At 36.7% G+C, this 25,889-nt stretch overlaps 1 protein-coding gene across 1 annotated transcript in view; it reads right to left on the bottom strand.

The window, feature by feature from the left end:
• The window catches only part of WDR27 (WD repeat domain 27), a gene marked incomplete at both ends in the record, with an annotated part of 62,482 nt that extends 36,598 nt beyond the window's left edge, over positions 1-25,884 (bottom strand). The window contains 16 exons of the mRNA XM_009865777.1: positions 2,735-2,824; positions 5,135-5,238; positions 6,581-6,652; positions 6,904-6,982; positions 8,890-8,966; positions 10,360-10,493; positions 11,438-11,505; positions 11,953-12,053; positions 17,032-17,164; positions 18,392-18,506; positions 19,386-19,456; positions 20,529-20,580; positions 22,641-22,754; positions 23,228-23,352; positions 24,664-24,805; positions 25,729-25,884. Of these exons, the coding sequence (XP_009864079.1) occupies positions 2,735-2,824; positions 5,135-5,238; positions 6,581-6,652; positions 6,904-6,982; positions 8,890-8,966; positions 10,360-10,493; positions 11,438-11,505; positions 11,953-12,053; positions 17,032-17,164; positions 18,392-18,506; positions 19,386-19,456; positions 20,529-20,580; positions 22,641-22,754; positions 23,228-23,352; positions 24,664-24,805; positions 25,729-25,884 (1,633 nt within the window). The remainder of the gene's footprint in view (positions 1-2,734; positions 2,825-5,134; positions 5,239-6,580; positions 6,653-6,903; positions 6,983-8,889; positions 8,967-10,359; positions 10,494-11,437; positions 11,506-11,952; positions 12,054-17,031; positions 17,165-18,391; positions 18,507-19,385; positions 19,457-20,528; positions 20,581-22,640; positions 22,755-23,227; positions 23,353-24,663; positions 24,806-25,728) is intronic.
• Positions 25,885-25,889: the final 5 nt, after the last annotated feature.

The following is a 25,889-nucleotide window of genomic DNA, read 5'->3' as shown; positions in this document are numbered from 1 at the left end:
AAGAGCGTTTTCAAGAGACATCGTTGAAATTCAATTTAAGCAAAGATACAGTATTACTCAAAAAGACAATCTGAGTATTGTATTACATTATAATGAACTTTTATGTTAAACAATATCTGGAATCTCTTAAGACCTTGCAAATAGTTCCAATACTTTTATTCATTAGGCTTTTACTACTGAGCTAGCTGCTTTTGTAAAAACATAATGAACATGCCACTGCAGCAGCCTCTGCAGGACTGTCTCAATAGATTAAAAAAAAAAAAAAGTAACTGCCTGTTTAAAATTCACTGTTTAAACTATTACAATCCCCAGTTAAAAGCAAAGAGCTTCTACAAGAAACAGACTTCTTCAGTTTTTTTGTGTCACAAAGTTAAAAACAAGATTAGAAACTTATAAAGGGAGAACTTCAAATGTCAGAAACTTCATCCAGAAGCTAAAATGATTGATTTGATCTAAAATTATATTGATGCTGATTGAAAAGGTCAAAAAAGACAGAAAAACGCCAAACAAAATTAACAAACTTATTACTCAACATTTGTCCATATTACTCAAATTTGTCCAGATATAGTCTGATGAATTTCATCTAGCCTTAAAACATTCAAAGTTCTGCTGCTGCCCTCTTGTGCACACATTCTCTTTAGTCAACTGAAGTTTTACATTAAAAATAATTATTGATTTAAATTACAGGAAGGCTAATCAATTTCTCAGCAATTAAGATTTTTCTATGACAACATATGTATAAAAGGTTTATGAACAAGATATTTTAATTCCAGGTGGCTAAAGACATGTAGAATTTTCATCAGAAAACTGCACAGGTACTGGGTAAGGACAAATATAAGTACTATACTCATTTTATCCTCAACATAAAGATTTAGAGGCTTTTAAAAACCATTTGGAACCCTTGCACTATCTGGATTAAAGAAACAAAACAAAAACAACTCACCCGGAGATCCAAACTAGTTTTTCAAAGTGGTAAGGAACATGAGAAACTTTAGGAAAATCTGAGCTTTGGAAAACTGGAAGAGCCATGCAAAAAGCTGAAGAATCTCTGCATTCCTGGCCCCCCAGTCCCAAAGCAGAGCAGAGATGCCAGCTGGCTTGCAAGAGGCCAGGAAGCTTCCAATCAGTCATTACTCAGGGTTCCCCTGTCCTGAATCCCTTTGAGAAGGACAGCAGATGGTTTTGTAAAAAAACTTCTTTCAAAAAGGTCATGCCGGCTGTAACTCTTTGAAAGCTGGTCCATATAACCTGCATTTCGCTACAAGGCACAGACACCTCAAGAGCCAGCGGCGAAGAGAAATGCAGAACTACTTAAAACTGTGACCGAGAACTTCAGGGAAGAAAATTGAATCAATCAGGTTTATTGCAAACTTGCTGTTGTTATATCACTCCTCTCTGATGGTGCATTATAAAAATCACAATTTTTGATAAACAGAATAGATATCACTGCCATTTCTTGAACCAGGAAAGTTTTACATTACCATTGATTGTAGCTCTGAACAAGAGTAATGCATCACGGTTTTTAATGAAAATACATTTATTATGACACTTCGAAACCAAAGGCATCTAAAGCAGAAAATAAATGGGCGATTTTATAGTAATCTGAACCGTACAGAACAACTTGCATGAATGCAGTAAGCACGTAAAGGATTATTTGCAGTTCCTGCTCCCCTACAGCACAGTATCTGGCAGTTTCACATTTGTGTTGCTTTTGAAAAGACGTAGGTGCACAGGCAGCATTCTTACGCTACCTCAAGAACCTGCTTTCAGACATGTCTACATTGTTTCTTATTAAAGTCTATGTTTTCTGTTACTGCCAGTATTGAGCCATCCCTTAACTATTACTTAGTATGTATCAAGAATAGGGATGTATAAATGCAACAAAGTCAATGAAATTAGTGTCTATCCCTGAGACGAAACAAAGATAAAACCCATACGTGAAGAAAAATATTTTTTTAAGTTCATGAACTTGCTATCAAGAGGGGAACTAAATATCATGCCCACAAGGCATATTTTCACCTCTTTCCTCACACAAAAATGAAAATATCAACAAAAAATGTTGCCTCCATTTGTTGTCACGACAGCCTCTTCCACTAAATTTAATGACAATAACTCAAAAATTAGCTCCCATAGTTATTTTCTTAAAAGTAATTTTCTAAAATAACTTAAAATAATCTAGTTTTACATGTGTTAGTCTGCTAGTAAATGACAGTCATCTGCCATTATGAACTTGCATAGAAAATTCATTTAGCAGAACTGATTTAATGTAAAAAAATTGTTATTAAAAATTTAACAGATAGTTCCTGTAGAAATTTAAATATGTATTTTTTAAGGCTCATTTGCCATGTTAAGTATTACACATGTATGCACATGCATATATTTTTGCAGACAAGGACTTCTCCATAGGAATAGTCCCATTTTTTAAATAATTGTTCTTTAGAAGTCTGGAGCTGCAAGTCACACACAGTTTTTGCCAAGTCATAGCAGTCAAATTTTTTTTTTTAGTAATAGGTTGCTATTTATGTTCCCAAAATTGAGAAATGGGAAAATCTGGTAGGCAGTTTAACTTTAAAACAAAATTAACAGAGAAATAACTTGTACACGCCAAATCAGCAGTATTCCCTCTCTCTCATTCTTCTCAAGGTGATGTAAGTGGAATCTTTTAATTATTATGTCATTTCATGTTAAACTCAATCATATAATACTTACTAAATAAAGAAATTAAAAAGATTACCTGAAAAAACATTACATGTATTGGTGAGATTGGAATTGAGTATCAGTACAGTTTTGTCAGCAAGGCCGCAAGCCAGCATCTCTCCATCCCCTATAAAGAAGAGGGTCTAAAATGATTTATATTTGAAAGCAGCAAGGACCTAATATGCTGTTTCCTTTAACCATAAAAATCACGTACGTCAGTACCAGATATTCACATCATATGTTGAACACACATTTTGTATGAACATTAGAAACTCATGCTGCAAAACTTGGTAGGAATTTATATGTAATTCATTTCTTGTCCTAACGTGTTCTCAAACTGCTTATTCATCACAAGGCAGAAATTCACGTTTTACAAAAAAAAGTAAAGGCTTGACTTTAGCAACATTACATGCACTATGTAATCCACTACCCCAGGAGCATCCACATTTCAGGATCAGAAGACTACATTCCATAACACATTTTTTCCCACGTTATGGCCATATAAACAGATAAGAGATCCATATTTCTGATCTGAAGGTCATTGAATTTTAAGTGAGACACGCAATGAGTTAGACTTATATTCTAAGAAGAGGCATTCCAGATTCTTTTCTTCTGTTATTAGCCATTAAATGCACCAGTATACTCAACTGGAAAAGATCCAATCTAGAAAAATATTTCTCATTTTATCTGACAAGCAATATTTCAATTGACTTTTTTCTCCAAGTACCAGTAATCACACGTGCTAAATAATGCTGTTACATGTTTTCATCATAAAAAAATAAGTAGTCCTGGACAAAATATTAAAAAAAACCCACACAGGACCCACAAAGTTATGAAGCCTTTGACCTAGAGGGTGATACTCTTCTCCATATTTCCTCCACTTTTTCTAAAGTTTTAGCAGTATGTGTTGTCAGCATAAGACCTGACTGTTAAGTATATCAGGTCAGTGATACAAGGCAAGTCACACACATAGAGAATTAATAATATATAAATATTCTTGTGCATACAGAATGAGAGAAAATAATTTTGCATAGAATTTTGGAGGCTTGTTTAATGGAACATCATCTCAAATCCTGAATAAAACTGTTTTCTAAGAGAGCAACCAGTCAAAACTTGTAAACACCTCTAATACCATGAAAAGATTTTTAATAAATCTAAGAAGGTTTGAATTAACTCAGTAAAGCAACTTTAATAAGTTTTACTTAAGTTTTCTTTTTCCTTCTACTATGTTTAAAGATGCATATAAATAATATTCTAATTCATACTTTACAAAGACCACTTGAAAGATTGTTCCAAGCAGCAACTCCAAGTTGCAAATTTGCAACAAAAAATACATTGTAAAGCTAGGAACCATCTCAGCAATGCAGACTGCAACAATAACAGAACACCTCTTTGCAAGTTTACAATAACATGATTTTTTTACTTGAAGAAAAAAAAAAAGCAGGAATTTTTGCTAAACCTTGTTTTGCTAAACTGTAGTTGTTTAAGCCTGTGGGCATGCATGTGTGTGCAAGAGACAGAGACAGGGAAAGATGTTCCAGTCTCAGAGTAAGTGAAAGAGGATTTATAACTTAAAGTGTATTATGTAAACGATAGCAATGCTTTCTTTGCTAACAAAGAACTTCTAATTTTCAGTGCAAACAACATTCCTAGAAATAAGCTCCCTGCAATCAAGTTCTTTCAGAAGCCATAAAAATTTCTTCACATTCTCTAGGGAACAGAGAGATGGATGGAATACTTTAGAAAAATTACCAATTGTATCTAATTCCTTTTATTTCTTGAAGATGGAAGTCTTTAAATTTTTTATAAAAATACATTTTTAAATATTTTTAATATTTTTAATATTGTGGTCTGCAGCATTTACATTGACATAATTATACCCTTGGTAATACATTTCATCAATCATTTAAGAAGTGACTTCTGTATAATTATATTTATACAGATTGGAATCGACTACACTTATTATAAGACTCCTCCAAAGCAGTTAAAAAAATATCCTTCTTTGGATTGTATGGAAAAATTGTTTTTTTTAAATTTTAATATTTAAAATTGAATAATTTTGCATAATAAATAGCAGTGTTCTGTTTCTTTTGAAACGGAACTTCAGCTTTTAATACACTCTAATGACACTAAGTAAATCTCACAAAATAAATCTCTTAATGAATGAACTTGTCAGACTACTAATTTTCAAGCTGTAGTAAAGTCATAGCAAAAGTCCAAAATAACATCAGAGAATTAAACTTCTTTTGCATATGTGTTAGCAGCTTGCACGGTTTTGCAAGTTAAAAAAGGATGAGCCAACAGGACATGGTATCACCGGAATGTTTTCTGGGAATTTACCCAGTAAACTCATGATCTTAATAAACCATGTCACACAAACTTTGGGGGTTTTCCTGCACACTGACACAACTGTACATTTTATAAATTTGGTACATACCAGAATACTGAATGCAACAAATTGGGGTTGGCTTACAAGTGACAGATATCTCTTTTTTGTATTTGACCGGAGGATAACCGTCCAATGGATATTCTTTATTTTTACTTCAAAGAAGGAAAAAAGAGAAAGAGGAAAAATATTAAGCTATCTAAACCCAGTACATCGTCGTTTCAATTATTAAATAAATGTGCTTCGGGAGTTACTCTAAACATCTTTATATAAACATTTCCTGGAAAGTTTATGTTAAATCCAAGACAGGAAAATTTCCTGTCACCAACTGTTACAAATTCATAAGATCAAGAATTAATATGGACTTGTACATAAAAAACAAGTTTCCTTGATTTGTGGCCTTCTTTTCTCAGAGACGTTGCGGATGCCCCCTCCCTGGAAGTGTTCAAGGCCAAGTTGGATGGAGCCTTGAGTAGCCTGATCTAGTTGAGAGGCGTCCCTGCCCATGACAGGGAGGTTGGACTAGACGATCTCTAAGGTCCCTTCCAGCCTAGGCCATTCTATGATTCTAAGTTGCATACCTAATAGAAGTATTTACAGAATGCAAACTCCACAGTGTGCTGACAATAAGTAGTATGAAAAATCTCCATATGTAAAGATAAGATTTACGTAAATCATCTTTTTAACAAGATGCTCAAAAAATACCCCAGAAAAAGTGCCGAGTAGCTTAATCATAAAATAACAAGCCAGTCTTGAAATTTGAAGTGCTCATCTATAGGCCCACCTGTGTCTGCAAGAATTAAAAAAATTTATTTCTTAAGCACTTAATAGCTCAATACTAGGGATTTTTTAAAAGATAAAAATGGCATTAATTGTTCTTGACTTTTATGTTTGTACTATATAGAACAATGACTCTATAACACTGAAGAGGAAAAAAAGTAATATCCGCATTTAATACGCTACACCAGTTAACATGAAAGTGGCAGCTCTAAAAAACCATGTGGTGATGAAGAATTCACTGGTCAAATTGTACCATTATGTAAGCTTGCATTACGTTAAGATAACACAATTTTAGGGGTGAATGAGGCACATGATCTAAAATCACTACGTTTCACTGTGCCACATTCAGTTACTTTTCTGACTAAAATCCCTAAGTTTCACTTTGCCACATTCAGTTACTTTTCTGACTAGACTTGCAGCTTAAAAACATGTTGGGACATTTAGCACCTCTTCTTTCTAGCAAGAAAAATCTAAGAAAATCTAAGAGATGTATATTTTCTTTTATATGTAAGACTTACTTAAGTTTGATAGTCTAATAATCTGAATCATTTGCTGCAATCACTTAATAGAAATTCTCAAAGCCTTTTAGTTCCAGTAATACCCTGAACTAAAGAGCTCCAAAGAGAAAAGCAGTTACAAACCATATTCCCAACAGAACTATATTTACTCTCATTTTAATTTATTTCCCCCCTCTAATGGAATTGCTGGATTACCTACCATTTATAATTCGTCTTCCACTTTGATGCCTTATTTTTCTTCAAGTTATTATTTGGAGAAAACATGGTCATTCTACAAGAAAGAACACAGACTCTCCTTTATGAAACATTGTGTTGTGTGAGAAAAATAATAGTTTATTTAAAACAAAAACCAGTTCTACTTCCTCCTTACTATTTACATCTACTACTAATGTCAGTAGTTAAGGTACACATTTCTGACAAGATAGCTATCTGTTTTTCATGGGTGACTAAATTCACAGTCACAAGACTCTAATATGTGACAAAATATCACACACCAATAAAACAGACAAAATATCTACTTACCTTGGTGCTGCTGTGTAACCTGATGACTTAATTTTATTATGGAAAACCAATGGTTGATCTTTCACCATGCTTTTCACTCCTATATTAAAATAACCTAATTTAGTGTCAAAATTTTTTTAAACATTTTATTTTTGCAGTTAAGGTAGATACTTAGCAAAGTTACCACAGGACAAGTATTTGATGTCTCCTTATGGTACAAAGTGCATTTATGACCAATCACTCTAAAGTCACGATTACTGAGAAAATGAAAGAAATATGAACTATTACACTGCAGAACATCCCTCCTTCCAACGAGCAGAAACTTTTTTAAAGTTTGAATTAACAAGAATATTGTTTTGAGGAACTTTTTTCACCATTCATTCACAAATACGTTTTCTAGTTGCTTATTTTATGCTTAGACTTTATATGTGCTACCTGTAATGTATTCACACCTTACATGTGGAATACAGAATGTATCTAAAGTTCATTAACAAACTGGCTGGTGGGTACACACAAATATTTGAGTTTTTACTTGGCTTAAGTCATTAATAATGTCTGCATTCACACTGCTGTATTAAGAAGCCTGAAGGGCAGCCTCTAGCCCAAAACCAATTATGAGCATTTCACACCAGCAGAAAAAAACTAATCGAATACATGTTGTAAAAGGGGAAATCTTGTTGATAGTCCTGGGCAAACAACTTCAGGTGCATTGAGAGTGAATTTGTGGACACGTTTACCTATGCTCAGAACAGAAGTGCCTTCAGTATCCCACCAGTATCCTTCCTGTTTATGTAGTGACAAGGAAGAAAACGGCCCTTTCTGGGAAGCTCCCGGTACCACTTGCCATCAGAGGCCACAGGAATTCCTCACTGCTCCTAAGCTATCCGAGCATGAGGTGTCAATAAGGGTAGTAGCAGAGGTATCAGTGCTGGATGTTTGAAGCAGCCTGGAATTCCAGCTAAAACTCTGTAGATGCATCCTTGGAATACCATACAAAACTAAAGTTGTAACCTTTGGCATTCTAACAGGTCCAACAAGTACATCAATATAGTAAAAACAGATTATTTCTACATGTCTCCAGTTACCAGCATTTTTACGTCTTTCCTAAAGAAAGGGTGATGATGAAAACATTATTTCATAATTATTTTTTTCATAATTATTCATAATTATTATTTTGCTTGTAGACAAAAAAAGCTACTGTCCTGGTTTCAGCTGGGAGAGAATTAATGTTCTTTGTGGTAGCTGGTACAGTGCTGTGTTCTGGATTTCATATAAGAATAAAGTTGATAATCCAACAACGTTTTGTTGCTAAGCAGTGTTTACACTAAGTCAAGGATTTTTTCAGTTTCCCAGGCTCTATAAGCAAGCAGAGGCACAAGAAGCTGAGAGGCAACACAGCCAGGGTAGTTGGCCCAAACTGGGCATGACCATCATGCTCAGGATATAAACAGGGGAGAGCTAAACAGAAGCAGCAGATTGCTCCCAGGACATTAGTCAGTGGGTGGTAAGAAATGGCATTGTGCATCGCTTGTCTTGAGTTTTATTTATCTTCTTCTGTTATCTTTCTTTTCATTAAATTTATTATTATTGCTGGTGTTGGTTTATTCTTTTTTAGTTATTAAACTGGTTATCTCAACAGCTGCGTTTTACTTTTTTTCCTTATTCTCCTGCCCATACCAATGGGAGGGGATAGGAGTGAACAAGCAGCTGCAGGGTGCTTCATTGCTGGCTGGGATTAAATCATGACAGCTACAAGTGCTTCAACAGTACCTGTAAGTCAGATCTTTCTCAAAAAACCAAAACAGTAGGACATTGAGGCAAAAATTAACTTCATAAGCTTGCAGGTATTGACAAAAGACTATTCAGGATAATAAAATTAGCCAAAACAAGGAACAAAAGTAAAGCAAGTAACAAAAAATTATAGGGAAAAACATATTGCATGCTATGGAATCAGTTGTTATAAAAATGTAGTTTTATTAATTCATTTCAAGATTGGTTTATACTTACCAAGTGTTTTACTAGAAGGTTCTTTTACATTTTTCTTTAAACCTTTACACAATGGAGAATTTGGCAATAAAGAACATCTGTTATAAAGCCAAGCAAAAAAATCAAACAATGCAAAGGACAAAAGCATCATATTATGAAAGTGTTAAAACTTCTTTTTAGCTATTTGTGTGCATGTATATGTGTGATACCAGCGAGGTTTTCATAAACACAAATAAGGCATAGTGGATTAGTTATTAGCTCAGATACCCAGCAGCAAAGGTAAGCCTTGGCCCTGACTATATTCACAGATCATTGTATTTATATGTTAAATCTCATTTCTGTGAATATTAACTGACTATTTTAAGAACTGAAATCTGCACTTCAGTAAATATTGAAGGGGTTTTTATTGTCTTCCAGTTGTCAGTATTTTCCTAGAAATCATTTACAAGGACACAAAGGACAAGAAAGTAGTAGTCAGCATGGTTTCATTGAGGGGAAGTCATGCTTGATCAACTTGATAAACCTCTATGATAAAATAACTGGCTTGGTAGATGAGGGGAGAGCAGTCTCTGCTTTGAATATCTGCTTTGACCTCAGTAGGGCTTTCTGCACTGTCTCCCATAAGATCCTCATAGAAAAGCTGATGAAGTATGGGCTAGATGAGCACCCAGTGAGATGGATTGAAAACCAGCTGACATCCAGGCTCAGACAGTGACAATCAGTGGCACAAAGTCTGTTTGGAGGCCAGTAACTAGTAGAGTGTCCCAGGCATCAATACAAGGCCTAATTCTATTTGACATCTGCATTAATAATCTGGATGAAGAAGCAAAGTGTACCCTCACCATGTTTGCTCATGACATACAAATGAGAGGAGTATCTGATACACCAGGAAGTTGTGCTGCCATCCAGAGTGATATCCACAAGCTGGAGAAATGGGCTGATAGCAACCCATGAAGTTCAGCAAGGGGAACTGCAAAGTCCTGCACCAGTGAAGGGACAACCCAGTGCACCAGTATGGGACTGTAAGGAAGGCTCTAAAGCCAGGCTCTGTGCCCTGCACTAAGTGAAAGGACAAGAGGTAATGCACAAAAACTGACATATAGGAGATTCTGTCTGAACACCAGGAAACACTTTTTCACTGTGAGGGTGACTGAACCCTGGTACAGATTTCCCAAAGGTGTTATGGTATCTGCTTCCTCAGAGATACTCAAAAGCTGTTTGGACATGGTGCTGGGCAACAGACTCAAGGTAGCCCCGCATGAGAAAGGGGGGATGGACAAGATGATTGGCAGAGCTGCCTTACAACCTCAGCCATTCTGTGATTCTGTGACATCTCCCTCTCAACAAAAGTTACATATGACAAGAAAACAAGTAAAATAAAACTGTGTCAATAAATAACAGCATACCAAACTGTCTGATGCACTTCACTGTTAGGAAAACAAATGCATAGTCCAACTAGGAGGGAAAAAAAACCATTTATCTACACTGTACCTGGCAGTAACAAATAGACTGTTCTCATTTCCACACAGGAGAAATTCACTCTGCTGAGTTCTCACCAATGCAGCAAGATCAACTTCCAACACAGCAGTGACATTTTCAAACATTGAAGTGATCAAGCAGAAAACCTGCATTAATTATACCATAAAATAACAGTCTATTTTCTTCATAATTTAAGCTCCAAGACTGAAGCATTTATAATGGAAAAAGAAATAATTTTCTGTCATTTATGAAAATCAGTCAAAAATATCCATGGGTTTAGTCTTGTAGAGGATTAAACAGCAAAAGGCAGTTAACTCTGGTCTTCAAAAATATGCTTGTGTTGCTTAAATATGGACCTTAACAAATTAGCATCAATAACAGTCACAGAAATTCCAATATTTTCTACAATAGAGACGTTTCTGCAGTAACAGTTGTGAGAAAAGAAGCACTTATGGAAGAAAGACTGATTTCAGAGACATGCTGAGAACACACTAAGAACTGAATTTAAAACAAAATCCTTTAAAACAAACCACTGCTATGTTAAGTATGTAGAAAGGGCCTTCATTCAGCTCAGTTCTCTAGGAAAATTTTAAGATCAAAAATGAAGTATACTGACAAGAATGCCTTTCATTTCCTTAAAAGCACTTTTAATGAATTTCCACAGAAATTCTCACAACTCAGTTTTCAGATTTCTTGGAAGGATTCAGAAGCGGTTCCATCCTAATATTGTTTGACAAACAAGGTGTAACAATGCTTACATCTTTTTTTTTCCCCTAAAAGATTTCCTCTGTTATCCCAAGAGACATTCTTGACATTCAAGGTACACACTAAACACTATAAAAAACAATTTACCTTTTGCTTATTAATCACTTTAGACAGTATACCTACTGTGAGAGGTTTAAAACTCCCTAGCTGCTTAAACTAGTAGATTTTGTAAAGAAGAATCAACCCTCTTCAGAGAAACCTGTCTGCAATTCACATCAAGCAAAACAAAAGTGTACCTTAATCTGCAGATAAAAAGCATAATTAATATTTATTGAAAATAACTGGAAATGTAAACCTTAATTAAATCTGTTTACTGTATACTCACCTTTCCATTAACTGTCTTCCTTGTTAATGCACACGATCCAGCAAACTTAATGCTAAGGTCACTGTAATCTTCACAAAAAAAGAAGATAGTGCTATAAAACTGTATTTGTATTTCAAAAGAAAAAAAAATACCATCTTCAGAAAAAAGAAAATACTAAGTTGACACCACCATAAGCCACTGTCTTCAGTGTATATCCTTTTAGATTACCCTCACAATGCAAAGTAGGAGTACAGTATCATTCCTTGTATTTAACACTCAAGAACTGCAGAAGAATAAAAATTCACTGCTAGCCACTACAGAAATTTAGTGCTGACATACAGAATCATAGAACATCTTCTGAGACAAGTCAGCAGTGCCAGAAAAACATACAAAAATGAATTAGAGAAACATTTTAAAAAACCCATTTAGTTTCTACTGTATTCTACTACTTTACAAATTAATTCTTATACAATTCATATCAGATAGCAAAGGAAAGTAACCACATTACGGTGTAGTCAGATACCTTATAATCCTACCTTTGTAGGATAAAAAAGCTTCCAATTCAAAGTTTGCTGAATTAATTATTAACAATCCAGTAGAGCTTCCTATCAAAAAATAGCTGGTTGGTGTAGAACACCTATCAAAAAGATGGAGAAAAAAATTATCTGAGTGTCATAAAGAAGCTTTTGTTATTACCATACAAGACACAGCAATTGGGATTTTTTTTTATACTTAGCACCCAGTACAATAACAATAATAAACCTCACCAAAAAAAATAAAATTTACAGCATTTTCTAAACACCTGTAGCTCAAAGAAAAATGTTTTAATCTAAATTGGTGAAGTTCTGAAAACTAAGAACAGAACACAATCCTTGATTTTATGTAAGTGTTCATGGCAAGCCTAAAACAGCATAGGAAATGCTTCTCTTCAAAAAAATTTACTGTGCTTTTTAATAGCTGGGAGATGCTGTAAAGGCAGGTTTATACAAAAAGTAAATTCAGACAAAGAGGCAAATGCATGTATATTCTTACTTTTACCATTTGTAATATGAACACACAAAAAGCAGTGAAATTTAAGGTGTGTTTGTATGTAGTTAAAGTACAAGAGAATCATCGAATCACAGAATGTTAGGGGTTGGAAGGGACCTCTAGAGATCATCTAGGATCCCCTAGGGCAGGCCACAGAGGAACGCGTTCAGGCGGGTTTTGAAAGTCTCCAGAGAAGGAGACTCCACAACCCCTCTGGGCAGCCTGTGCCAGTGCTCTGTCACCCTCACAGGAAAGATGTTTCTCCTCATGCTGAGGTGGAACTTCCTGTGTTCTAACTTAAACCCGTTATTTTTTGTTCTATTGCTGGGCACCACTGAGAAGAGATTGACCCCTTTCTACTGACACCCACCCCTCAGGTATTTATATACATTAATAAGATCCCCTCTCAGTCATCTCCTTTAACGGCGAAACAGCCCCAGCTCTCTCAGTCTGTCTTCACAGGAGAGAGGTTCAAGACCATTAATCATCCTCGTAGCTCTCTGTTGGACTCTCTCCAGTAGGTTCCTGTCTCTCTTGAACTGGTGAGCCCAAAACTGGACACAGTATTCCAGGTGTGGTCTCACCAGGGCAGAGTAGAGGGGGAGGAGAACTTCCCTAGATTTGCTGGACACACTTTTCTCAATGCCCCCCAGGATCCCACTGGCCCTCTTGGCCACAAGGGCCCATTGCTGTCCCATGGACAACTTGCTGTCCACTAGGACTCCAAGGTGTTTCTCCACGGGGCTGCTTTCCAGCAGGACGTCCCCTAATCTGTGCTGGTGCCTGGTGTTATTCCTCCCCAGATGCAAGACTCTACACTTGTCCTTACTGAACTTCATAAGGAGAAAAAGCAGTGCAAACTAAGGAGGGGAAAAAAAAAAAAAAACAGGCAAGCCTGGAATGTCTGTCTCAGCCTGTGCTTAGTGGCAGCAGTACTGCAGTCAGGTAATGAAATCCAGTCTTCGCAAACATCACATTGCAGATCATCTGGTTAGAATTTCAGTCAACACCCTCACAGAAGAAAAATGTTATAAAGCACAAGATGATTATAACAAAATAATGGTTGCCATTCTCAGAAAGGAAAAACGTTTTGATGCCAAAGTAAATAAAAAATTGACATCAATATTTTAGTAACTTTTCCAAATAAGAGTGAGTAGACTTATCAGTTTGATTTGAAGTCAGACCACAAGAGTTGAAGTAAGGATACGGAAAAATATAAAGGCAACACTTGGCTCACCACAGTAGCTTAATACTTTTTTAATTTAAAAAAAAAAACCCAAACCCACACACACAAAAAAAACAGCACAAAAAACAGCATCAGTCAATCAGGCAAATAGTTTAAAAAGCAGACTGGGAAAGATAGTTACAGTCCTGGTATGTGATATTTCTATGTGCTCTGTACATTTTGTTTGTGGTTTGTACTACTTTCATGCATGGCAATAACAGACTAATTTAATTTGTGAATTCTTTGAATTATTTATACAGAAATGGGACTATCAAGTTATTATAAACAACAATATCAAGTGATACATGAAGTTCATCTCATGCTCACTTTACAATAATAAAACGCCATCCATTGTGATGAAATTTCTCAATGTCAAAAAGCTTAGTGAAGTATGAGACCCATAATTTCTGGACATAAGTATTGCAAAAATGTTTCATTGTTGCATTTCATTGCAAGAAGGAAAAGTAGTAATACAGGGATTGCTCAGTTGTTCACACAGATTTGAACCACCTGCCAAATTCAATACATGGTGATTTAAGAATCAAACAGAAAAATGCTTCTAAATACAAAACTCTAAAAACAAAAGGTAGCAGAACTGAATTAATATAACAATTTAATGATCATCTTTGTTTATAAGCACAACAAAACCTCCAACTGTGATGTGATACCTCAAAGGATATGTAGTCCTTAGATAAACAATGCCAGGTAGTATGATGTGGGTATTGGAAAGTGATGTTAGCTCAAGTCAGAAAATTATTTCAATGAACCTACTACTGTGGATTCATTGCAGGCAACCACGTCCAAAAAAAAGGTCATTGAAAAAGAAACGAGACTAGATTTCAGAAAAAGTTCAAAAGTAAATGTTACAGAAAACACCCCTTATACAAAGTACAAACTGTTTTATCCAGGAGTGTAGAGGTAACTTGTTCATTACCTGTAACTTGCTATGCAAGGAGGAAACTTGAAAGTAGCTGACTCTAAACTATTAGAATGAAACACATACTAATATATATAGTATATATATATTATATCTAATATATACTAGATGCACATGAAAGGAGAGTAATTCACATTAGAAGTTAAATGGAATGAGTCAGTAGCTGGAACAACTTAACTAGTGACATGGTGGATTTTTCAGCACTGGAAAACCAGACGTGTTTAAAGATGTGCTGTAATTCAAATAAAACCTATAATTTTGATGAAGACAAAGTTTTGATGATTTGAGAGTGGCGTTACAAAAGCAGTAAGACTGACTACAATAATTCAACTTCTGGCCTTAGAGCTCTGACATTCCATTAAAGTATGTCTGATATGTATATCTTAAAGATCACCATTTTCTTTTTCTCACTAGTAGTCCTTCTGAAAACGTAGGCATCAATAAAATAACTTTGTCAATAATTACTTAAATTTGGCATAGAGATAAACAAAATGAGCCAGGATATTTTTCTTTTCCCTTTATCAGAAATCCTTTATATAGCTAACCAGGGGATTAACCTGTACAACCCACCATGGAACAAAGAGTAAAACAAGAGTTTCCTAAAACCTGCTGCAGATGAGAAATTTATCCATACGACCATTTTTTATGGTTGTGCCGGCCACTGAACTTTGACAGATGCTCTCTGTGACCCCCTCCCCTGCTATCCCGTGAGAAGATAACATGGGATCCAGGGAGAGAGACTTTGAGGTTGAAAAATACTTGAAGCAGTTTAATGAAAAAGAAAAATAATACCAACAATAACAATGAAGATGTTGAACTATATACAGATATAAATATAAATATGCAAATACACTTAAAGATACAAGAAAATACGTTAAAACAGAACCTGCATCTTCTGGATGACAACTAGACTTCAAGCAGAAAAGTCTCAAACTGGACTTGGCAGTAGATGTGAGCACCTGAGCCCAGAACTCAAATGATCATAAAAAAACCCCAACAATCAAAAATGGAAAAAGATCTTTGCTGCTCCCACCTGGGGAGACAGAGGCAGACTCTACCAACAAACAGGGCTGTTCTACAGCGTGGAAACAGCAGACAAGAATAGCAGCAGCACAGGGTGAGATGATGAAGAGCCAACACCCATCCTTCCAGCATAGCATCAATAAAGGCCCCAGGGCTCCAGTTAGGGGCCCTTATAGAGTCATAGAATCATAGAATGGCCTAGGCTGGAAGGGACCTTAGAGATCATCTAGTCCAACCTCCCTGTCATGGGCAGGGACGCCTCTCAACTAGATCAGGCTACTCGAGGCTCCGTCCAACTTGGCCTTGAACACCTCCAGGGAGGGGGCAGCCACAACATCTCTGGGCAATTTATTCCAAAGTCTTGCCGCCCTCGTACTGAAGATTTTCTTCATAAGAACCCATTTCCCCTTGTCCTATCAGTGGACACTCCTGTAAAAAGTCCCTCCCCAGCCTTCCTGTAGGTTCTCTTCAGGTATTGGAAGGCAGCTATTAGGTCTCCGCGCAGCCTTTTCCAGACTGAACCATCCCAGCTCCTGCAGCCTGTCCTCATAGCAGAGGTGCTTCAGCCCCTGGATCATCTTTGTGGCCCTGACTGAGCACCATGGGAGGGAATGATGTGATTGGTTCATCTGGGCCTCCTGTGCCCCTGACCTCTCCTCCCCACAGGCACAGCTGCCACTGTTCCTGCCCTGTGCCAGAAGTCCCAGAGAAATTTTCTCCTGGTGCTCTTAAACCAGGACACAATTATAAATAAAAACAAACCCAAATTATTCTATGAGATGGTTCTTGTGGCAGTATCCTGAACAGATCACCAGGTGCCTGATAATATGGTTAAACTTCTCTTCACGAAAAAATGCAATATAATGATTAATTTAGGTACCTCTCCTCTACCTGGCCAAACAATTCTATGGGAAGGAGTAAAACCATGATGCTTTGAAATGTCTGTCTCTCTGACAGAAGTTTGGCTAGAACAGGTTATGCAGTTATTTAAATTCGGAAGTCAAACTGACACAAGCACACAGTGACTGCATCAGACTTAATTCCTTTCAAAAGCAAACTAAAAATAGCAATAAATTTGCCTTTTTAATTCTAATTGGCTTCTTAACTATTTTTAACTGAACTCCCCTCATCAACTGGTATATAGATGGTAGAATGGATAGTCCCAATGCCATTTTTATAAAATAATTTTTCAGACTAGAAACCAGTTTTAACTTTCTATCAGTCTGTGCGTATTATTTGCCTAAGAGGAGACCACCAAAACTTACAGGTAACTATATACATTCTCTGATTTTCCTACTGCATTTTTTAAAAAAATAAGTAAGTTGCAATATTCCAAGGCCCAATAGGAACTCCTAGGAGTAGATTTCACCCAAATAATTGCTAGTATTTTGAAGGACTTACATGTTTTCTTCATTATGCAAACATACTAAAAAGTCACAGTGTTCAATTACGAGGACAGGCAATGATGTTTCCACTGATCCTTCTGGTTTCACGTTGTTTGTTTTGCAAAGCTTGGAGGCATTTTGCCCTTCACCTAAGAAAAACAATCACCAGTACTAGCTATCAAAAACCAAGGAAATAAGGGAAACAGATAGGATTTAAGAGAGAAATGGAAGTAGTATAGTAGCATGAACTAAGACCATACTCAAGAAGCCAGCCCTCTTGAAACATCCTTCCTCATTATTATATTTTTTTAGTATCATCTTTTTTCAAATACTGAGAGACAAATTCCAAAAAGCCTTCCTAAAGACTGAAAAGAATTTAGGTGTGTTCATCTCAAAAAGTGATTCTGAAAGCCATATTCCAACAACTCTGAAATACACTGGGCATCTTTCCACTTAGCCTGAAAATTCTGAAAATTCCCTTGACATTAAAGGTACAACATAATTCAGAATCAAGATGGAAAGCCACCTCAGGTCCCAAGGAGTCTCCAATCCATTATGCATGTGCAGTTCACACCTAGGAACTACTACCACCAAATTCAGTATTAGGCACAGACACTGCAACACTCTTCTTCCAACATCCAAAGATGAAAGTGACATCCATATATTTTAAATAATTTAGAGAGAAGTGTAGCAGTCTTTCTCATTAGGTTAGGACTTTAGGATTATTGAAGCTGGGCCACTAGGCAGATAAGAATGCTTTCCCTGAAGAAACCTGCTTCTTGCTTGCCTTTAGGAGGACGTCAACTCACTTTGGCTAGTGTGCAGGTGGTCTGAATGCCCTGTTTGGGAATATGGAATTGCCTTGCCAAGGTTACCAGAGCAGTCTTTAAAAACTTGTAAGTACTCTGTGTTATAGCACTAGAAATACCACAGCCAGAGAAATATCATATCATGGAGACACTAGTATGGATTTTAAAAAAATATACAATAAAATAATTAATATAGAGATTCCCAGAAGCTTTAAAGATAACTGAAAAATATTACTCCACTTAGACAATGGATGAATTTTTAGGCACTGATTCTATTCTCACTGGAGCCTTCAGCAGTGAATTTAAGAAAACAAACAAAACATTAAAAAAACATTTAATAGTTTGCATTATAAGCTGATGCATTGGCCAAGATTTTATTACAGACACACGTGCATAATTCTTGCCAATACCCCACTTCATATCAGCTTCAGCAAGAATTCCATGCCATAGTCTGAGACTCATAACTCTATCACCTATAATAAATTTTCATGGTATAAAAAGCACACATTCAGTAGCCAATAACAAGCAGAATATAACGTAAACAGCATTCCTGAAGCACTTTACTACCTATTGCTCTTCCAGATTTCCACATTTTATTACAGAATCTCTCTTGCTCTTTCTTTAAGTTGATACGTGCTATGCAACGGTAATTATGATCACTGATTAAACTGAAGACCCAAAGCTGCAAGAAAAACAAAAAGCAATTGCAATAACATTTTGACATTAAACATAAAGCTTACACGAATACAAACTAAAGGTCCAATATTTAAAGCTATTAATGTAACTAAAGGATTTTTGTATCTGGAGTCTCACTCTAGAAATTATATCATATGCCTTTCTAAGTTTATCAAAGATATATTCATTCTTAGCAAAAGTAGCCGTTATTAATTTGAACTGCACATCTGATTGCCACATGCTTATGTCTTTGAAAAAATCTCCTCATAGACTATTTTCCACAATTAACAAAGGTAACCTGCATGTAATTGCTCACTGAGTCATGTACACAAATTTCATTTATATCTTTCTCTTTTTAGGCATCACTACAGTTAAATTTTTAATTTTCTTCACAATTCACTAAATAGGAACAATGAAGGAAAACAGCTGGAAAATCCTTTGTAAATAGATTCTTAACATGAAACTAAAGATGAGGTGAAATGCATATTAACATTTATCACATTCTTATTAGAATTCCAACATGCTGAAATCACAGTTTCTTCCATTTATTGTCATGTGTTTCATTTCTTGGCCAAAATAGATGAATCTTATTTTTCACCTTTTTTCTTTAACAATCTATTTACAGCCTCTCAGCACTCTCTTCTTATATAAATGCTGATTGTTGTTTTAAAAAATACCCCAGTTTTCCAGAAAATGTTAACATTTTGTAATAAAGGTCTTATATACCATACATGGTTTACGCTCAAGGCACTAAATTACGACTACTAAAGTAATTGTTAGAATGGTTCAAAACATGCATGCAGATTGTGAGGCTTTTTTTAAAGACCAATATATTAATAATAGTTGACTGTTTTGTCAGAGTCTAAGCTGAATGAGTAATTCTTACCTGTCCCTCAGCACATCCAGTGACAATTTGTTTATTTTCTTCATCAATTAGCAGACTGAGCAAAGGAACTGCTGCCCCTCAGAGAAAAGATATTTCCAGAGTGGACACAAGCAGATATTCAATTAAAACACGTGATTCAGAATGGAATCTCCTATTCATAAAAACTAGTGATGAAAAACCTATTACTGCAATTCTTATGATCGCACGATGCTTTGCGCGCCTTAGCCTCTGCGTTTCTACGGGCTTTCCATTTGCAGGTCTGTGGCCTGCCTTGCACCCATGCTGCCACGGTGGTGGCTTTCCACCCAAGCCGTGGTGGCACCGACTCCTGAGCCCCTGTGACAGCAGTTGTCCCTTGTTGTTCCCATGCTGCGATTCTCATGGCCTTGCACCTGCGAACCCCGATATTGCAGTTAAGACAGCTATTGTCACAGGCAATTGCTCCGTCCTCCTCTCCTTTCCTACCACGTGGTTTTAACTTTTAGTTTACAGGAGCTTATCCAATAATATGTATACACAAAGCTTAAACAACCGATCTCCGTTGCCGCCAAGGTAGGCTCCAAACATCACCGACAGTATCACAAGCAGGAACAATGAAAGGGGAGGTTAAGCTAAAAAATGTATGTTTCCCGTAGGAAGAGTCCTATTGGAGGAGGGATGCGTGCTGCACTGGAGAAAATTCTTGCTCACCTTCTCTTCTCTCCTTTTGCTCTCACCCTGTCACATGAGTAGCTTTCACCTTTAAAGTCAATATATGTTGTTGGCTGCAGACACTGCTAATAAAGCTATATATGGTATAGTGCTTCCTTCTATGTCATATATAAAACTTGAAAGAAAACAAGCATATAGCACTCAGACAGTGCAACTGTACCTACAAATCAATCTCAGTAAATGGCAAGTTACATGCACATCCTGTACCCAAAGGGCTGCTTCTGAAAGTACATTAAAACTATTTACCCCGAAGCACACTTTAAAAGAAAATTTATTCACTCCTGGCTTTAAAGGATAACATGTTACTGCTACCTAGTTTGCTAGAATTATTTTCACTAAATCAGCTAAATACTTCTGTAATAATTTTATATTATTGTTTAGAAATAGGAAATTTTTTTTCTATGAAAATCATGTATAAAAAAGAAAACTTACCCGTTAATACTCCTGACTGATATATTAACTTGCCAGTAGAATAGTCCCACACCTTTAGAAAGAAAATGTAAAGGTATTAGATCTTTACGGAAAACACAAACTTCAATGGCCACCTTGTGGTTAAAACAGAGATATGCAGCCACTGAAAATGATGCAGTTTGCTAAGGATTCTTTTCACCATTTTTTTCTAACTACGCAGGACTTTGCTTAATCGATAAGTAACCACACTGGAAAAGGTGACACTCACCTGGTATGGACAAACAAACTAACCAGAAGTACTTACTATCATCTTTGCTGAGGTTTTGCTAAATTAATGAAAAGACAAGCTTGAACTGGTTCTAGATTTCACACTGGGAGCTTGCAAAATTTCACAAATTTTGCATCGAGTTCTGGGATAAGAAGTAATTAATAATAATGGTACTTATTATGATCTATAGACACATATATAAGTCAACTTTCCATATTAACTGGGCTGTTTCTAAGTTATGAACTCTATACTTCATAATTGATTAGAAAAGCCGAGTAAAACTAAATTTTTCCTCTTACTTGATGAGCTTTCCTCTCTACAAGTACATCCACTACATTCATCATTGCAATCACAGCTGGGACTGAAAAAATCACAGCCAGACAGTTCCTGCTTTTTGAACATGTCTGTGAGTCTGTTTAGCTCCCAAGCTTTTCTCTTCGTTCATGTTTCATTTCTCTCTCAATGTAAACAGCACTTTTCTGAGAAGCTAATTTTAAGATCTTGTTTCACAACTTTATCTGAAGAGAATCTTATCTGTTTCACCTCTCTAGCCAAGTCAAGAGGAGCATAAGGTTTCGGACACCACAAGTCCTATAATCACAGAAGCCAACTACAATAGACTCCAGCATGGCTGTTCTCAGGGAATTACCTCTGATCTGCAGAATCAGGCACAGAAGACAAAACCTGAAGACTTACTTACTAAACTATTTGAGACACTTGCAAAATATTCTCATTTGATTGTCGTTTACTCCCAACATGTAATGAGGTTAAGAAAAAAAAACACACCCACAAAATTAATTCATCAGGATTTTGTATAATTTATCGTCTTCATTAAACTAATATGAAGAAGCATATAGATCTTTTTTCCCATCATTTTTACTGTGCTTTAATTTCTTATATCAACGTAAATAAGAAACAATTAAAAAGTCAAAATTATTAATATTTTCTAAAATTCTAATCCAACCTTTGCTTTCTTTTTGTCCAAGACTAAGACAAAAATCAAAATCACAATTTCACCAGAACAGAGTTAAAGAAAAATTAACTTTAGGAAAAGCAAACAAATATAAAACTTTGGTATATCAAACTTTAATTTTATGTTAGCTTTTAGAACCAAATGTTGGGCTAAGTACAGAATCAAGTAGAGGACAATCAGTAGTGGTCTAAACTGTATCTATTCAGGTTACCCACCCCAGCACCTCCTGGAAGATACACCTCACCTGGGTTCACTCGGGCTCTTTGTTTCCCCTCACTATCTAAGCTGTCTCCAATTGTTGTCATGTACAACAAGCAATCCACGGTGTCATCGTATAAAATGTTGTCTGGCAAAAAATCCCACCAGTATGCAATAACCCATCCATTGCATGCAGTAACCCAAACCAATATTCCCGAAAGGGAAAATTTCAATCCATGTCAGCAGACTCAAAGTGAAATCATAGAATCACAGAATCACAGAATGTTCGAGGTTGGAAAGGACCTCAGGAGATCAACTAGTCCAACCCCGCTGCCAAAGCAGGGTCACGTAGGGCAGGCCACACAGGAATGCATCCAGGCTTTCCTTCAGTTCAGCATTCCTGAAACACTTCAGTTACAGCCAAACTGATCAAAATATTTTATTTTATATCCATTTGCCAGATGATAATCACCAAAGTTAACACTTCATTGTAGAAACTTGCATTGTTCTTGTAAAAAACAGTAATCAATTTTTACAATAACTTCCCAAGCAACTCTAAGTACAATGTCCTGATATCTATAAAGTCAAAGATGTTTTTTGCTTAATCTTCAGAAAATATTTAAAAGGAAAAAATTACTACTTGGTATATTCACTAAATTATATGTTTTTAAGTGCAGCTCTAGAATTTCCTTGCCTTAAAGGTTCTGTCTTCTGACACTGATATTAGCATGCTTTTCTCCCATGGGCAAAACTCAGCAGCAGTCACTGGAGCCAGGTGGCCATCCAATTCGGCTAGTATATCTTCATTCTATGATTAGTCAGGTTAAAATAATAACAGATTAGATTTCAACCTAAAAACAACCATTAATTAAACCATTTAATAAATAATAATTGTTGCTAACATTTGTCAGATTTTGATTCAAAATACTAATTCAGTAAGATTTTTCTTATTAAAACTGCTGCCCTGTATATCATCCTGCTGTCAAACAACTACAAACCACATTTGCTTCTTCAGAATGAATGAGACAGCAGTAATTTTTCAGATGTCCTCAGAATGTTTTCTTCTAATTTATTGACATATTGTTTCATTTCAACTCTTGAAATCTACTCTTCTATCCCGTATATGATGCATTATCAAGTACTAGTTCATACTTATTTTCATCCACCTGAAAAAAAGTGAATGTTTTTCTTCATTTTACCGACATTTCTGCACCGAGTTTATGTGAAAGTGAATAACGTAAGGAAATACCATTCTTTGTAGCCATGGTGCTAGTATCTTACCTTTGCACTTAACACGTAGATCTGATTTCCAGCACATACAGCCACCTGTTGATCATCTGGACTAAATCTTACATGAAGCACCATTCCCAGAAGAGTTCCTATAACAGTTCCTCGAGGTGTTAACCCTGCAGCAATTTTATTGTTAATGAGACTCAATGAAATATAAAACCCTAGTGCCTTAAGATTCTTAGAAACTTTGCATAGTGATTATCTAATCACAGAGCTTCCCATTTTTTTGTCAGGATAATCCACTGTTGCAACTGGGACTCCAGCGAGTTGTGACACTGGGGGCCTTGCTACCTTTCTTTCTCTTTCATTATTGCTCTACTTTGCAATCATTTTAAGCTTGAAGAGGGGTCAGCACTGCTTCCTATAATCTAACTCCATTGGTTGACGCTCCAAACCAAGACAGTGGTCAGGATACAAGAACTACGGCTTTCTTTTGCTTTATGTCATCATAACTCTCTTTCACTCATGCACTCTCCTCCCAAATCAGATACTTGTATTGCTCCCCCTTACACATGACACCAGTGTTCCAGACAGAGGTAGGAGATAGACAAAGCAAGATGTAAAACACGAGATCTACAGATATTCCAGAAAAGGCAGCATTCAGTTATTTTCATTGAATCATGGAATTGTCACAGTGGGAAAGGATCTCTAGAGATCATCTAGTCCAACTCCCCTGCAGGATAACCTAGAGTACACTGCACAGGATTGCATCCAGGCAGGTTTTGAAAGTCTCTCTGGGCAGCCTGTTGCAGTGCTCTGTTACCCTCACAGTAAAGAAGTTTTTCCCACATATTTAAATGGAACTTCCTGTTTTCCAGCTTGTGCCCCTTGTCCCTTGTTCTATCACTGGGCACTGCTGAAAAGAATCTGGCTCCACTCTCTTTACATTCACCCTTTAGATACTTATAGACATTGATAAGGTCAACTTTTGGCATTGTGCCTTTAGTCATGCAGTGCTGCTATGATGAAAAATGTCCCTGTCAATTGGATTTCACAGTGGCGGAACCTAACTGCCTTTGCAGCTGCCCACCCATCCCTAGCCCAACATGGCCATGCCAGGATGGGGGGCTGAACCCGCCTGGGACATGTAGCCCCTGGGGGCACTGGGGAGGGCAGCAGTTGTTAACACGGGGTCTTCTGAGAAGGTATGATGACGAGACTGGCTGGACTACTGGCCTGATTCAGCTTGGCATTGCCAAAGAAGAGCTACAGAGAAATAAAGCACTCTGCACTATTTATCACTGTTAGGGTTGCTGAATCTGAGTGGCTAACGCGTGCTACTCAAAAATAATCTTATAGATATAGCAGAGGAAGGAAAGAGGGGTTGTCTTCTAAAGTGGCCATTGCTGGGCATTGGTCTGCTTGCCTTTTGTATCACTTCTTTTTTATATACACAATATCTATGTACTACATAAATAATACTCTACCTTCTTGCACCTTCCATGTGCATTCATCAAGATTCCACACTATTACATGTTCACGAGAAGCAGAGCAGACAAGAAGCGGATTGATTTTACTTCCAAATGATAGTGCAGAAATTGAGTAATCATGTCCTGACAAACGTAGTGACTGGCAAATGTAGATGAAGAAGAGTTAAATGAGTGATTTCAAATCAAGATTATGAATAATACAAAACTATATATGGATAATGTACATGCAATTAACCATATCAGCTTAGGCCATTCTATGATTCTATGATATTTTTTCTTTATTGTTTCAAAATCACTTTGCAATATAGCTTTACTGGGTTTAGCTGGGATGGAGTTAACTTTCTTCATAGAAGCTTGTATAGTGCAGTGCTTTAGATTTTGTAACAAAAACACTGTTGATAACACATCAGTGTTTTGCTTGTTGCCAAACACTGCTTGCACAGCATCAAGGCTTTCTCGTTTCCCATGTATCCTGCCTTCCTCTCCCAGCAAATACCTTGGATGCACACAAAAGACTGGGAGGAGTCACAGCTGGAAGAGCTGACCTGAACTGGCAAAGGGTTATTTCCTACCATATGATGTTGTGCTCAGCAATAAAACTGAGGTACTGGATGACGAAGGTGCTAGAGGGTTGAGGGTTTGTCTTCTAAAGTGGTCGTTGCTCAAAGCCTCTATGGGGATTGGTCTGCTTGTAGGAGGTGGTGAGCGTTGACACCCTTTCTATTGCTTCTTTCCTCCGCTTTCCTTCACTAGTTGAACTGTCTTTATCTCAACCTCTGAATTCTCCCTTTTGCCTGTCCAGTTCTCTCCCTCACCCTGCTGGGAAGGAGTGAGCAGGAGACTGAGTGGTTGGTGGTTTTGCTGCCAGGCAGGGTAAACCCGCTGCAACAGTTCATATTATTCTTACAACACTAAGAAAAGCTCGTAACAAATGTTAGCATCTTCCTAGCATTAAAGTGAAACCTGTCACTCCTATGCTACCCTCAAATATTTTGTTTACATCTTATTTTTAAGTCTCCTTCTGAAATAGCAGCCTACAAAGGGGCCGATTCTGTGTTTTACCTGAGCAGTCGCTGCATTCCAGATGCATAACTCGTTTCGATTCAAAGGGAAAGCACAGTGTCGGTGACTACACGCCAGCTGAACAAGGGTCTCTGACAGCCTGGATTTAAACAACTGTTTTTCGCACACAACGTCAGGATTGCGGCTTCCTCCAGGAGGAC

The sequence above is a fragment of the Apaloderma vittatum genome, unplaced genomic scaffold (assembly GCF_000703405.1).
Source record: "Apaloderma vittatum isolate BGI_N311 unplaced genomic scaffold, ASM70340v1 scaffold9193, whole genome shotgun sequence".
NCBI classification, from domain to species: domain Eukaryota; kingdom Metazoa; phylum Chordata; class Aves; order Trogoniformes; family Trogonidae; genus Apaloderma; species Apaloderma vittatum.
This window is presented reverse-complemented; position numbering and strand designations above follow the sequence as displayed.